Source organism: Anabrus simplex, chromosome 1 (genome assembly GCF_040414725.1).
Source record: "Anabrus simplex isolate iqAnaSimp1 chromosome 1, ASM4041472v1, whole genome shotgun sequence".
Lineage (NCBI taxonomy): Eukaryota > Metazoa > Arthropoda > Insecta > Orthoptera > Tettigoniidae > Anabrus > Anabrus simplex.
The window spans coordinates 1,491,357,065-1,491,369,230 of record NC_090265.1 but is presented as its reverse complement, the minus strand read 5'-3'; the positions used below and the strand labels follow the sequence as shown (position 1 = coordinate 1,491,369,230).

At 39.0% G+C, this 12,166-nt stretch overlaps 1 protein-coding gene across 4 annotated transcripts in view; it reads right to left on the bottom strand.

The window, feature by feature from the left end:
* The window catches only part of fy (fuzzy planar cell polarity protein-like protein), a 196,502-nt gene that overhangs the window by 38,394 nt on the left and 145,942 nt on the right, over nucleotides 1-12,166 (bottom strand). For all 4 annotated transcript variants that reach the window (XM_067153250.2, XM_067153251.2, XM_067153249.2 and 1 more), the window contains one exon: nucleotides 11,692-11,834. In XM_067153250.2, coding sequence (XP_067009351.2) covers nucleotides 11,692-11,834 — 143 coding nt within the window. The remainder of the gene's footprint in view (nucleotides 1-11,691; nucleotides 11,835-12,166) is intronic.

Genomic DNA, 12,166 nt, shown 5'->3' with positions numbered 1-12,166 from the left:
CCAACCACTACCTGTGGGGTATATATAGCTGATGGTTTTCTGCAAGCTTAGTTTAATAGACAACCGTCTGACACCCACATTTGTGAAAGACTTCTCCAAGCAAACAACTTCAGCCTTGACAGAACATCTGAATTAACATTGCTTTTGAGGCCATAAAGAATGGCAATGTGTTTTCATGTAAAAAGGTAAATGCAATTGGTACAAGAAGCTGCTCTCGTATTGAAAAAAAAACCCTACCCAGCTCCTTCACCGATTCAAACTTCCCAACCCACCTCCTAACTCCTTTAAATCTCCAAACCCACTGAATCTCGAGGCCAGAGAGAAGGCGTTACCTTCTAGTTGGCCTGCCCCACCCTTTCGGGGAAGGGAATGAAATCCTTTCCTATGTCCTAGGTAAATATCAAATTCTCAAGATGCTTGCCATTTATGTGCTTCATCCAAGTATAAATTAAACTCCAGAAAGTTGGGAGTCAGTAGGTTATGTATCGGTGTGGCCTTGGTAACCACCACACATGTGACTGCCGTCATCCAAAAGAAACATTAATGACCGAGCTCGATAGCTGCAGTCGCTTAAGTGCGGCCAGTATCCAGTAATTGGGAGATAGTGGGTTCGAGTCCCACTGTCGGCAGCCCTGAAGATGGTTTTCCGTGGTTTCCCACTTTCACACCAGGCAAATGCTGGGGCCGCGGCTGCTTCCTTCCACTTCCTAGGCCTTTCCTATCCCATCGTCACCATAAGAAATATCTGTGTCAGTGCTACGTAAAAGAAAAAGTCATTAATGAGTAGCTCTTGCAAGAAAATTGGACACGTAGTCAGTGTTTATATTAAAACTCTAACAAAAGCAAAATCCAATACATACCCCAACAAAACCTACAAGCTTGTGCAATACATAGGCTCAGAGCACTTGGACTCTTCTGATTATGATGCACTGGAATTTAATATAAATAAGACTGGACAATTTCCAAAGATTGCTATCTCTTGAGTAGGCATAGACTCAGAAAAATTGATTGTATCTATGTAGAACAATAGGATTAAGAGAAATGTGATTTGAAATTGATGTCGATCAACCAGAATGATTATGCTGTAATGAATTTTGAAAATAAATTTAAGAAGACATATTTTGTTCCAAGCATATATAGACAAACTATCTGTGCTGCTGAGTATTATTAAATTACCCATTGTGTATAGGGAAAATAAAGCAATGGTCAATTTTACATTGTTCCTTACCCTTACAGCGCAGGTCACTCCTGGTTTCATAAAATGAACATTAATGTACATGAAGCACCACATTCAAGCACTGTTGCACAACTTGGTCACACTGATGTCAAGACTCTGAAGTTTAAGATTTTTATTGAGGGCTGATATTTTTGAAGAAAAAGTTAGCTGTGTACCAAATTACTGCTGTTCGTTAAGGTTCACATATTCTTAAAGGTGTGACAGATCACATTATGCACTATAGGAAAAAGTGGAAATGGAGTTAGATTGAATGGAGCGAGATGGTATGATTGAAAACAATGACAATCAATCAATAAATCAATCAATCAATCACTACTGATCTGCATTTAGGGCAGTCGCCCAGATGGCAGTTTCCCTATCTGCTCTTCTCCTTGCCATTTCTTAAATAATTTCAAAAAAAAAAAAAAAAAAAAAAAAAAAAAAAAAAAAAAAAAAAAAAAAAAAGGAAATTAATTAAGCATCTCCCTTGGTAAGTATTTCCTATCCCAAAATCCCCTTCCTATAAACAAATATTTGCCCCAATTTGTCCTCTTGAATTCTAACTTTATCTTCATATTGTGATTATTCCTACTTTTGAAGACACCACTCAAACCTATTCATCTACTGATGTCATTCTACTCCATCTCTCCACTGACAGCTTGGAACATACCACTTAGACGAGCAGCTCATCTTCTTTCTCCCAAGTCACCCCAGCCTAAACTTTGCAACATTTTTGTAAGGCTATTCTTTTGTCGAAAATCACCCATAACAAATCAAGCTGCTTTTCTTTGGATTTTTTCCAGTTCTTGAATCAAATAATCCTGGTGAGGGTCCCATACACTGGAACCATACTCTATTTGGGGTCTTACCAGGGACTTGTATGCCCTCTCCTTTACATCCTTGCTACAACCCCTAAACACCCTCAATATGCATGTGCAGAGATCTGTGCCCTTTATGTGATTACCCTAATGAAGATATTTCCTTATATTAACACCTAGGTACGTAGGGTAATCCCCACAAATAACTTTCACCCCCCATCAACGCAGTAATTAACACCGAGAGGACTTCTCCTATTTGTGAAACTTACAATCTGAATTTAACCCCATTTATAATCATACCATTGTCCGCTGTCCATCTCACAACATTATCGAGGTCATTTTGCAGTTGCTCACAATCTTTCTTTCTTTTTTTTTTGCTATTTGCTTTATGTCACACCGACACAGGTAGGTCTTATGGCGACGATGGGATAGGAAAGGCCTAGGAGTGGGAAGGAAGCGGCTGTGGCTTTAATTAAGGTACATCCCCAGCATTTGCCTGGTGTGAAAATGGGAAACCATGGAAAACCATCTTCAGGGCTGCCGACAGTGGGGTTCGAACCCACTATCTCCCGGATGCAAGCTCACAGCTGCGCGACCCTAACCGCATGGCCAACTTGCCCAGTATACTCACAATCTTGTAACTAATTTATTACTCTATACAGAATAACATCATCCGCAATAAGCCTTATTGCTGATTCCACTTCTTTACCCATATCATTGATATATATATAACAAAACATAAAGGTCCAATAATACTGCCTTGAGGAATTCCCCTCTTAATTACTACAGGGTAAGATAAAGCTTCGCCTACTCTAATTCTCTGAGATCTATTTTCTAGAAATACAGGTTGTAACAAAAATGTATGGCACAAATTGCAGGACACATTCCTTACACAGACGAAAAAATTATGTTATATGAACATAGGTCCAGAAATGCTTTGTTTTCATGTTACATCTCACTGTCTCCAACTCATTAATCATGGGAAACACACAAGAACAGAACGTTAGAATCATGGGGAACATGCACTCTTGGTTATGTTTGGTTACGGTGTCATTATCATAGGTGTACCGCCAGTGTTTTGTTTTGTTTTGTTTTGTTTTACATGTCCCTGTTGCCATGCAACTTACTTCATTGCTTGTTTAGAGGTAACATCAACTGTTCCAGTGATCAGTACGATCGTGGCAAGCATGTATCAAAGCTCATGGAAGGCATATTGAACATCTCCCGTGAGAATGAGTTGCACGTGGTATGCTGGTACGTTCCGTTCTTGTGCGTTTCCCATGATTAATGAACTGGAGAAATGAGGTGTAACATGGAAACAAAGCATTTTTGGATCTATGTTCATATAACATCATTTCTTTGTCTATGTGTAAGGAATGTGTCCTGCAATTTGAACCATACATTTTTGTTACACCCTGTATAGCAACCCATTCAGTCTAGTCCAATTGCACTCACTTTTGCCAGTAATCTCCCATGATCTACCCTATCAAATGCCTTAGATAGGTCAATTGCGATACAATCCATTTGACCTCTTGAATCCAAGATGTCTGCTATAACTTGCTGGAATCTAACAAGTTGAGCTTCAGTGGAATAACCTTTCCTAAACCTGAACTGCCTTATATCGAACCAGTTATTAATTTTGCAAACATGCCTGATATAATCAGAAAGAATGCATTCCCAAAGCTTACATGCAATGCATGTCAAACTGACTGGCCTGTAATTTTCAGCTTTATGTCTATCACCCTTTCCTCTACACACAGGGACTACTATAGCAACTTTCCATTCATTTGGTATAGCTCCCTCATGCAAACAATAATCAAATAAGTACTTCATATACGGCACTATATCCCAACCCATTGTCTTTAGTATATCACCAGAAATCTTATCAATTCCAGCCGCTTTTCTAGTTTTCAACTTTTGTATCTTATTGTAAATGCCATTGTTATCATACGTAAATTTTAATACTTCTTTAGTATAAGTCACCTCCTCTATCTGGACATTATCCTTGTAACCAACAATCGTTACTACTCAAGAGTGGGGCTCCCCTCTTGTATGTGTGCGAAAACTGGACGATAATGTTTATCTTTATGCAGACTACAAGCTAACCATAAACCTACACCTGGAAGTAGTGATGGGATAATCAAATACTTTTAATATTTATATATATTTTTTGCTAGTGGCTTTACGTCTCACCGACACAGATAGGTCTTATGACGATGATGGGATAGGAAAGGCCTAAGAGTTGAAAGGAAGCGGCCATGGCCTTAATTAAGGTACAGCCCCAGCATTTGCCTGGTGTGAAAATGGGAAACCACGGATCTTCAGGGCTGCTGACAGTGGGGTTCGAACCCACTATCTCCCGGATGCAAGCTCACAGCCACGCACCCGTAACCGCATGGCCAACTCGCCCGGTCTTTTAATAATTGAATGAGTTTCAGATATCATTCCATTGTATTGCATAGAATAATCGGATACGTCACAAATTAAGTTTTCGGTTTAAGTCTGTTGATGAATAATCAACTGAAATAAGCAAATACTGTAGATGAACTCTTATGAAAAATAGAAATATGCCTTTTCCTTAAAGAATCTCCTAATGTTGAAACTGAATGAATGAATGAATGAATGAATGAATGAATGAATGAACAGTCTTAATCTTTAATATGTGTAAAATTAAGTTCCTTATTTATGTAAATAATGTTTTCTGAACACATCAATCAATCACCACTGATCTGCACTTGGGCAGTTGCCCAGGTGGCAGTTTCCCTGTCTGTTGTTTACCTAGTCTTTTGTTAAATAATTGCAAAGAATTTGGAATTTTATTGAACATCTTCCTTGGTAAATTATATTACAATCCCTAACTCCTCATCCTAAAAACAAATATTTTCCCCAGTTTGTCCTCTTGAATTCCAAATTTATCTTACTGTAAAGATGACCTTCTATCAATATGAGAAACATTTTGTAAAGAAAAGTCCTGAAAGGAGGAGGAATGACTACCTTTACATTGGATATCCTAATATCACAGAGGTGGAAGAAAATTAAATATGGGGGCTGATGACCTATCTGTTAGGCCCCTTTAAACAACAAACATCAACAACAAATTAAATATGAAGGCCTGCAATATCAAAAGCCCATAAAATTGATCAACAATAACACTGACTACTAACTGTTGTGATGTGTTTTGTTTCTTCCACTGCGTACCCAGTAGAACAGCCTGCCTGAATGAAAAATGAAAGAACACAGCCTGCTTCCAGGCATTCGACCGGGTCAGGAATGGAATGAATGAAGCCCCCATCTAGCGGCGAGGATAGGAATTGTGCCAGCTGTCGAAGCCTGTCGGACTCCTCTGGAGCCTGCGTGAATATTGGTAGGAATTAGCTGGGAAGTTAAGATAAATGTCTTTTGTAGCATGTGATTGCCCTGGTTCATACATGTTATGATATGATAACTACTGGTTCATCATAGTATCCGAGCTATTCAATCCATTCTCCATCCCGTTTAGTATGGAAAACGATAGTAATCCACCAGACGTAAAAATCATATAACCACATTTCAGTTGAAAATTGTAGTGTAGATACGGTATATTTAGATAGTACCATATCTTGCCTGCTATATTCGTGTGTATCTTTTGTGTGTATCTAATAGAGTATAGTAAGATAAAATAGTACAAATAATAATCTGTCTATGCATTTAGCTTCGTTGGTAATCTTTGAGTAGTACTTACAAATTTCAAACTTGCAATTTTCATTTTTGTTTGTGCTTAGTAGTAACATATTGTAATTAGGGTACGTCTGAACGTAGTTTAAAATTACTGTAGTGTACTGTAGTATACGAGCAAGATCTTATTAGAAATCAGTGTCCTCGTTCTATTATTGTAAAATATTTGTGTAGTATAGTAGAGGTATCCATAGAAACTCTTTTACTAGAACTGTGTTGTTGTAATTAGGATAGGTTTAACTGAAGTTAAGAATTGTTTAATTCTTGTGTATTCCTTTCAGTATTCAGTAATTAATGGCAGTTTTTATTTTGTTAGGGTGTTGTGGGGTAAAAATAGAGTACATTTAAGTAGTATTGTAGTGTAGTAGTATATTAATTACCTTATTGCCGTGTGATCTTTGTGTAATATCCCAGACAATATTTCTTTCCTTTCATTTTCTTGCACATAATAAGTTATTATATTTTTCCATTTATTTCCATTTTTCCGTAAATAATGGCTAAGGAGTGCAAGTGTAGGAACTTGGGTGTGGCCAAGCATTAGGGAGTATGAGGGAGGAGTTCGAGACTTTGAGGGAGATAATTAAGATTCTCTCAGAAGTCAGGAAGGAAGGTAGGCCTCCCTAAACAATGTACAGGATACTGTAGGTGTAAAAGAGCTATGGGAAGGAAAGGGGGGAATTGTAGAAGACAGGTGGTCTAATGTTCTAAGGGGAAGGAGATTGCAGGCTAAGGGCACTATTCAGGATCAGAATTCAGGACAGGTGTCTATGAGAAATCTGTACGAGTCACTGCAGGTAGAACAACAGAGGGAAGATGAGGAACAGGGTACTGTTGCTGAGAAGTTTGGAAGTAGGAGGAAGGGAAAAGGTAGGAAAGGGAAATGTAGAGTAGAAGATAGGAAAATACAGGTGGAACAGGGTCATGAGTGGGAGAAAAGGGAGAAGGAAGTAGCTCCTGCAGCTGTCAGAAAAGATAGGGCTGACAAGGAGGGGAGGGGATCAAATGAGGTGGGTAGCATTGAGTCTCTAGTCATGGGGGATTCCATTGTTAGACATGTGGGGAAAGTGTGTGAAGGAAAGGCAACCAGGGTAGAATGTTATCCAGGAATTAGGTTGAGGGAGATGTTGAGGAAAGTAGAAGAGAAGGAGGAGGGGAAGGAGAAGGTGGTAGGGTTTCACGTTGGTACCAACAATGTAAATCAAGCAGATATAAGTACCAACAAACAGTAGTTGGGGATGTGTGGGATCTGGTAAAAGCAGCACGGGTGAAGTAGGAAACAGAGATTGTTATCAGTGGAATACTGTGTAGAATAGATACTGTGTTACAGTACTTTAGAGCGAAGTCTGAGTTCGATACTAGAGTACAGGTTTAAGATCAATATTAATAAATTGTCCGACTCGTTGGCTGAACGGTCAGCGTACTGGCATTCGGTTCAGAGGGTCCCGGGTTCGATTCCCGGCCGGGTCGGGGATTTTAACCTTAATTGGTTAATTCCAATGGCACGGGGGCTGGGTGTATGTGTTGTCTTCATCATTTCATCCTCAACACGACGCGCAGGTCGCCTACGGGAGTCAAATAGAAAGACCTGCACCTGGCGAGCCGAACCCGTCCTGGGATATCCCGGCACTAAAAGCCATACGACATTTCATTAATAAATTTAATAATAATGAAACATTTATAACAGAGGCACACAGTGAAAAACAAGCTCAGAGGGATCTGGGATGAAAACGAATGGTAGCAATGTGTATGAGGGCAAGTTGAAAAGTTCTCGGAATCACCGCTAGATGTCAGTGCTAGACCAACGAGGTTCCCGCGCAATAATCACACATCCTTTGTGAGTGAACACGTGGTGCATCAGTGTTCTAGCTGCAGGAGTGTGGTAGTGACGACTCTGTTGTTGTTCCTGCATAGTGATTAGTGACAATGGAAAAAACTGAGATTCGAGCAGTGATTAAATACTTTGTAAAGAAAGGTATGAAAGCAAAGGAAATTCATACCGACTTTCAGAACACACCGGGGGACTCTGCTCCTTCATTTTCAACTCTTGCCAAGTGGACCAGCGAGTTTAAATTTGGTCAGAAGAGCTTGGATGATGATCCGCGTAGTGGACGACCCCAGAATTTATCGCAAAAGTGCATAAAATGGTCATGGAGGATCGTCGACTGAAAGTGCGGGAGATTGCTAAAGCTGTAGGGATGTCTTCTGAATGGGTATATTATATTTTAACCGAAGAATTGGGTATGAAAAATTATCCGCAAGATGGGTGCCGCAGCTCTTGACATTGGACAATAAACGCACCAGATTGGAAATGTCCGAACAAAGTCTGGCCCGTTTTCAATGCAATCAACAAGATTTTTTGCGCCGGTTTGTGACTACAGATGAAACTTGGGTCCACTTCTATACCCCAAAGACAAAACAGCACTCAAAGCAGTGGAAACATGGTGATTCACCACCACCAAAGGAAGCAAAGGCAGTGTGTTCGGCCGGAGAGGTCATGGCCTCAGTTTTCTGGGATGCAAAAGGCATTCTGCTGATAGATTATGTTCCTACTGGCCAAACAATTATGGGGCAATACTATGCAAACCTCCTAGACTAACTACAGGAAAAGATACGCGAAACAAGGTCTGGTTTGGCAAGGAAAAAGGTCATCTTTCATCAGGACAACGCTCCGCCGCACACAAGTGTTATTGCCATGGCAAAACTTCATGAACTGGGGTACGAACTGTTGCCACATCCACCTTATCACCTGATTTAGCACCATCAGACTTTCATCTATTCCCCAAGCTGAAAATTTTCCTCGGTAGACGGAGATTTTCTACAAGGGAAGAACTGACAGCCGAATTGGAGAGGTATTTTGCAGGCCTGGAGGAATCTCATTTTCGAGATGGGATTAAGGCATTGGAACATCGCTGGACCAAATGCATTAGTCTACAGGGAGACTATGTTGAAAAATAAAAGCAGTTCCACCGAGGTAAGATACTTAATTCTAGTACATTCCGCGAACTTTTCAAACCACCTACATACAAGTAAAGATAGTTTCGATAGTAAAAAACAACAACCTTTACTTCAATATATATATATGTGTAGTGTGTACATTATGGAACAGTGAGGTATAAAAAGAATCACATTAATAATTTGAATGGGAATTTAAAACGAATTTCACAAGTGATGTTGAGGCAAGATATTTAGCGAGTAGGATTACAAAGGGTGACGAAAAGAAGTTTAGTTTAAATAGTTAATCTACATTGCTACATGTACAGAGACTAGTGCCAAAATTATATTACAAAGAATAATCTGCCAGTAGAATGTATAGAACAATGGAGTAAAGAGTATAAGGGCCGATTGCAGAAACGATGACTAGTTTTAAGCCTTAGACATCGTCTACCTAACCAACGCCTAAATCGTTCACCATCTTCCATTGCATAAACAATGTTCAGTCGATGTTTAACTAGACATCCCTTAAAGTTTGGTTTGAAAATGGATACAGAAGTATCTTTCATGCAACTCTTTGCTTGTCGCAACCAATTAATTCGCCGGTGCGCGCGCCGAAGGCCAGTCAGCTGTTTGTCTTCCTACACATTACTCAAATATGGCTGAGCATGACTTGCCCACAGATAAGAGTATCGCTTTCGGTGGAAATTAAATCTCATAATATCGACACTAAAGCGACACGGCACCGTACGGGGAAGTGTAGCTTTCATTATAGCGTTGTTAGAGTGAGTGTTATCTACTCATAAATACGGTAGCTTCGATGACGGGAAGATGAAGCAATAGTAACATGTAACCGAGTGTGTTGTACGGGCCATATAGATGTAGCCTGCATTCTGGAGGTCGTAGGTTCGAAACGCATCATCGGCAGCTGTGAAGATTGTTTTCCGTAGTTTCCCTATTTTTACACCAGGCAAATACTAGGGCTGTTATTATGGCCACGGCTCTTCTTCCTCAGTCCTCTTTAAACGATAATCACCACCACTTGCCTTTTCCTATCTGATAGTTGCTGATGATATATATAAAAATCCCATACAACCTACTTTTTAGTTTTTACTATTATGTGTGTTTACTTAGCAGTAAATATAAGTGAATCCCTCCTGATTGATATATGTGACAGCTCTCAGACGATCGGGACACGTAATTCTGATATGTAGGCCTATGTAGTCGAAGTGGCCTATAATTCCATGGAAATTACCTCATGTGCATAATAAAATATATCGGCTGCCAAGAATTGTATTCAAGTTGACAGTTACCGGACTGTCACTTTGTCAGTCTCAAGAAACAAGTCTCTCATAAAGCGAAACCTTATTTTATTGTTATCTCCCCGTGCATGTCAAACGAATTGCTGCGATTTAGCAGCGGGCGACTCACAGAGAGGCCGTTGGACTAACCTCTCTTTCCTTAACCGTTTCAACATGATCATACAAACTACATATTTTATGGTACATAACCTCTAATTGTGATTCACTCCTCTCATTTGAGGTTAAACAGTGCTCTCGGCAGTGTTTAAACATGACCGGTTGTGCATCGGTTTTAGACAGTGTCTAAGTGATAAATAACGTCTCTGCAATGCGGCAGCCATGCTTAGGCATTGTTTAACCGTAGACATCGTCTAAATACCGTTTCTGCAATCGGCAGTGTTTAAGTAAACAAATAACCCTATTCAACAAGATCGACTAGGACATTAATCAACATAGACAAAGGTTGCTAAATTCTTATACAAGTGTGTCTTAAATCTACGTACCATGAATCATACAAAATTCGAACAAGATATGGGGTAGAATGGGAGATGGGGGAGATGAGGCAAACCGAGAGACACGACCAAAAAAAGAAGGTTCTCATTAGGTGCACAAGGAATAACCCCAAACATGCAAAGATTTGAATTATGCTTTAAAGATTCGTAGCCCATGAACACAAAATGGAATTTAGTGCTCTGTAACTTGGTGACTCTCCCAACTCCCTCACCATCCGGAGAAAGATGAATGAAATGATATGTTACATAATGTGATCTCCATGTCTCACCTGAAGAACACCAGCAGTCGATGGGAGCAGAGAACCAGCTCTGTCCTCGCATATCCAGTGGGAAACGGCCTCTCATTCAATCTGGCAAGTTAGGCCAGGTGAAGAGTATTTATATGATTTTTAGAGTTCAATCTAGAAGTTGCCAGACATAGAGTTAACGTCAGGGGAGCAGAAGAGTCAGCTGAACATATTGTACATGTTGTACACATGTTAACAACATGTACACATGTTGTACACATGTCAACAACATGTACTATATGATCACAATGTTGGGATAACTGCATGATTAATTTACTTTGCATAGCCACTCATATTGTATTACATTTGTGCAATTTCATGTATGCAACGATACTTTAACCTGTGCAATAACTGGAGTTTATGATTCATATCGCATTCATATTTGTTATTTTATGATTCAAGATTGACAAGATGCCAATACGCCGTGTCACAAGATTCACAGATCTTTTATCCACTGATTTTATTGTGTCCTTACCATATTTTCAATGATTTTATGTGTGACTGAATATGTCCCAATATAGTTTAATGTAGTCTTATTAATAAAGACGATTATTCTATTGAAAAAGTGGAACATTTGTTAAGATTTTCACAAGTTAATTAGCATAAATAAGTTTGAAATAATATATTCTAGCAGATTCATGTTCTACTCTAGGATGCATTGTTCAGGGTTTTTCACATTTAAAAAAAATCTTGCTCATCACTCCAAATAATTTGGGCTAAAAAGTGTTAAAGGAGAAAAACAACAAGATTCTCAGCAATTCATTAATGATGGATATTAGTAGTACCGGTATTTTAATAATGTCAATCTTCCAGATATTAACAATTGATTTTGTACAAAATAATTGCAATTCACTACTTCAAATCCAGATCCAGCTATTTTGCACTAACAACAAGGACAACATGTATACTAACCTGAGTTTTTATAGAGCATTGATGCTCCTTGATGATAAAAAGTCCGTAAAACATCAAATCGATGGGCATCTTTCTTTCCTTCAGCATGAGTCTGATTACGACTTAACATAAATTTACCCACATCTTGATCCACAAGCAGAAGCCTACAAGACAAGCATGCACTGATTATACAAGTGATTTATTCAGGCAGATAGAGAATATAGTTCACATTATACAGCATGAATATGAAGGAATTTTCAGTTGATCAAACATCATTTATAATATAATAATATTTATAATAAAACAAAAATTTAAGGTGCAAGAACTAAATTGTACATGTTGTGATAGCTGGGGCATGACAGGAGGGCAAGCACAAGGAGTTACAGAATAAGCTAAGGATTCCCAATAATCTACAGCACAACCTAGCACATTCATATTTAAGCTATTTTCTTCTTTAACACATTAACAAGTTTACAATTCATACATGCATCTACGA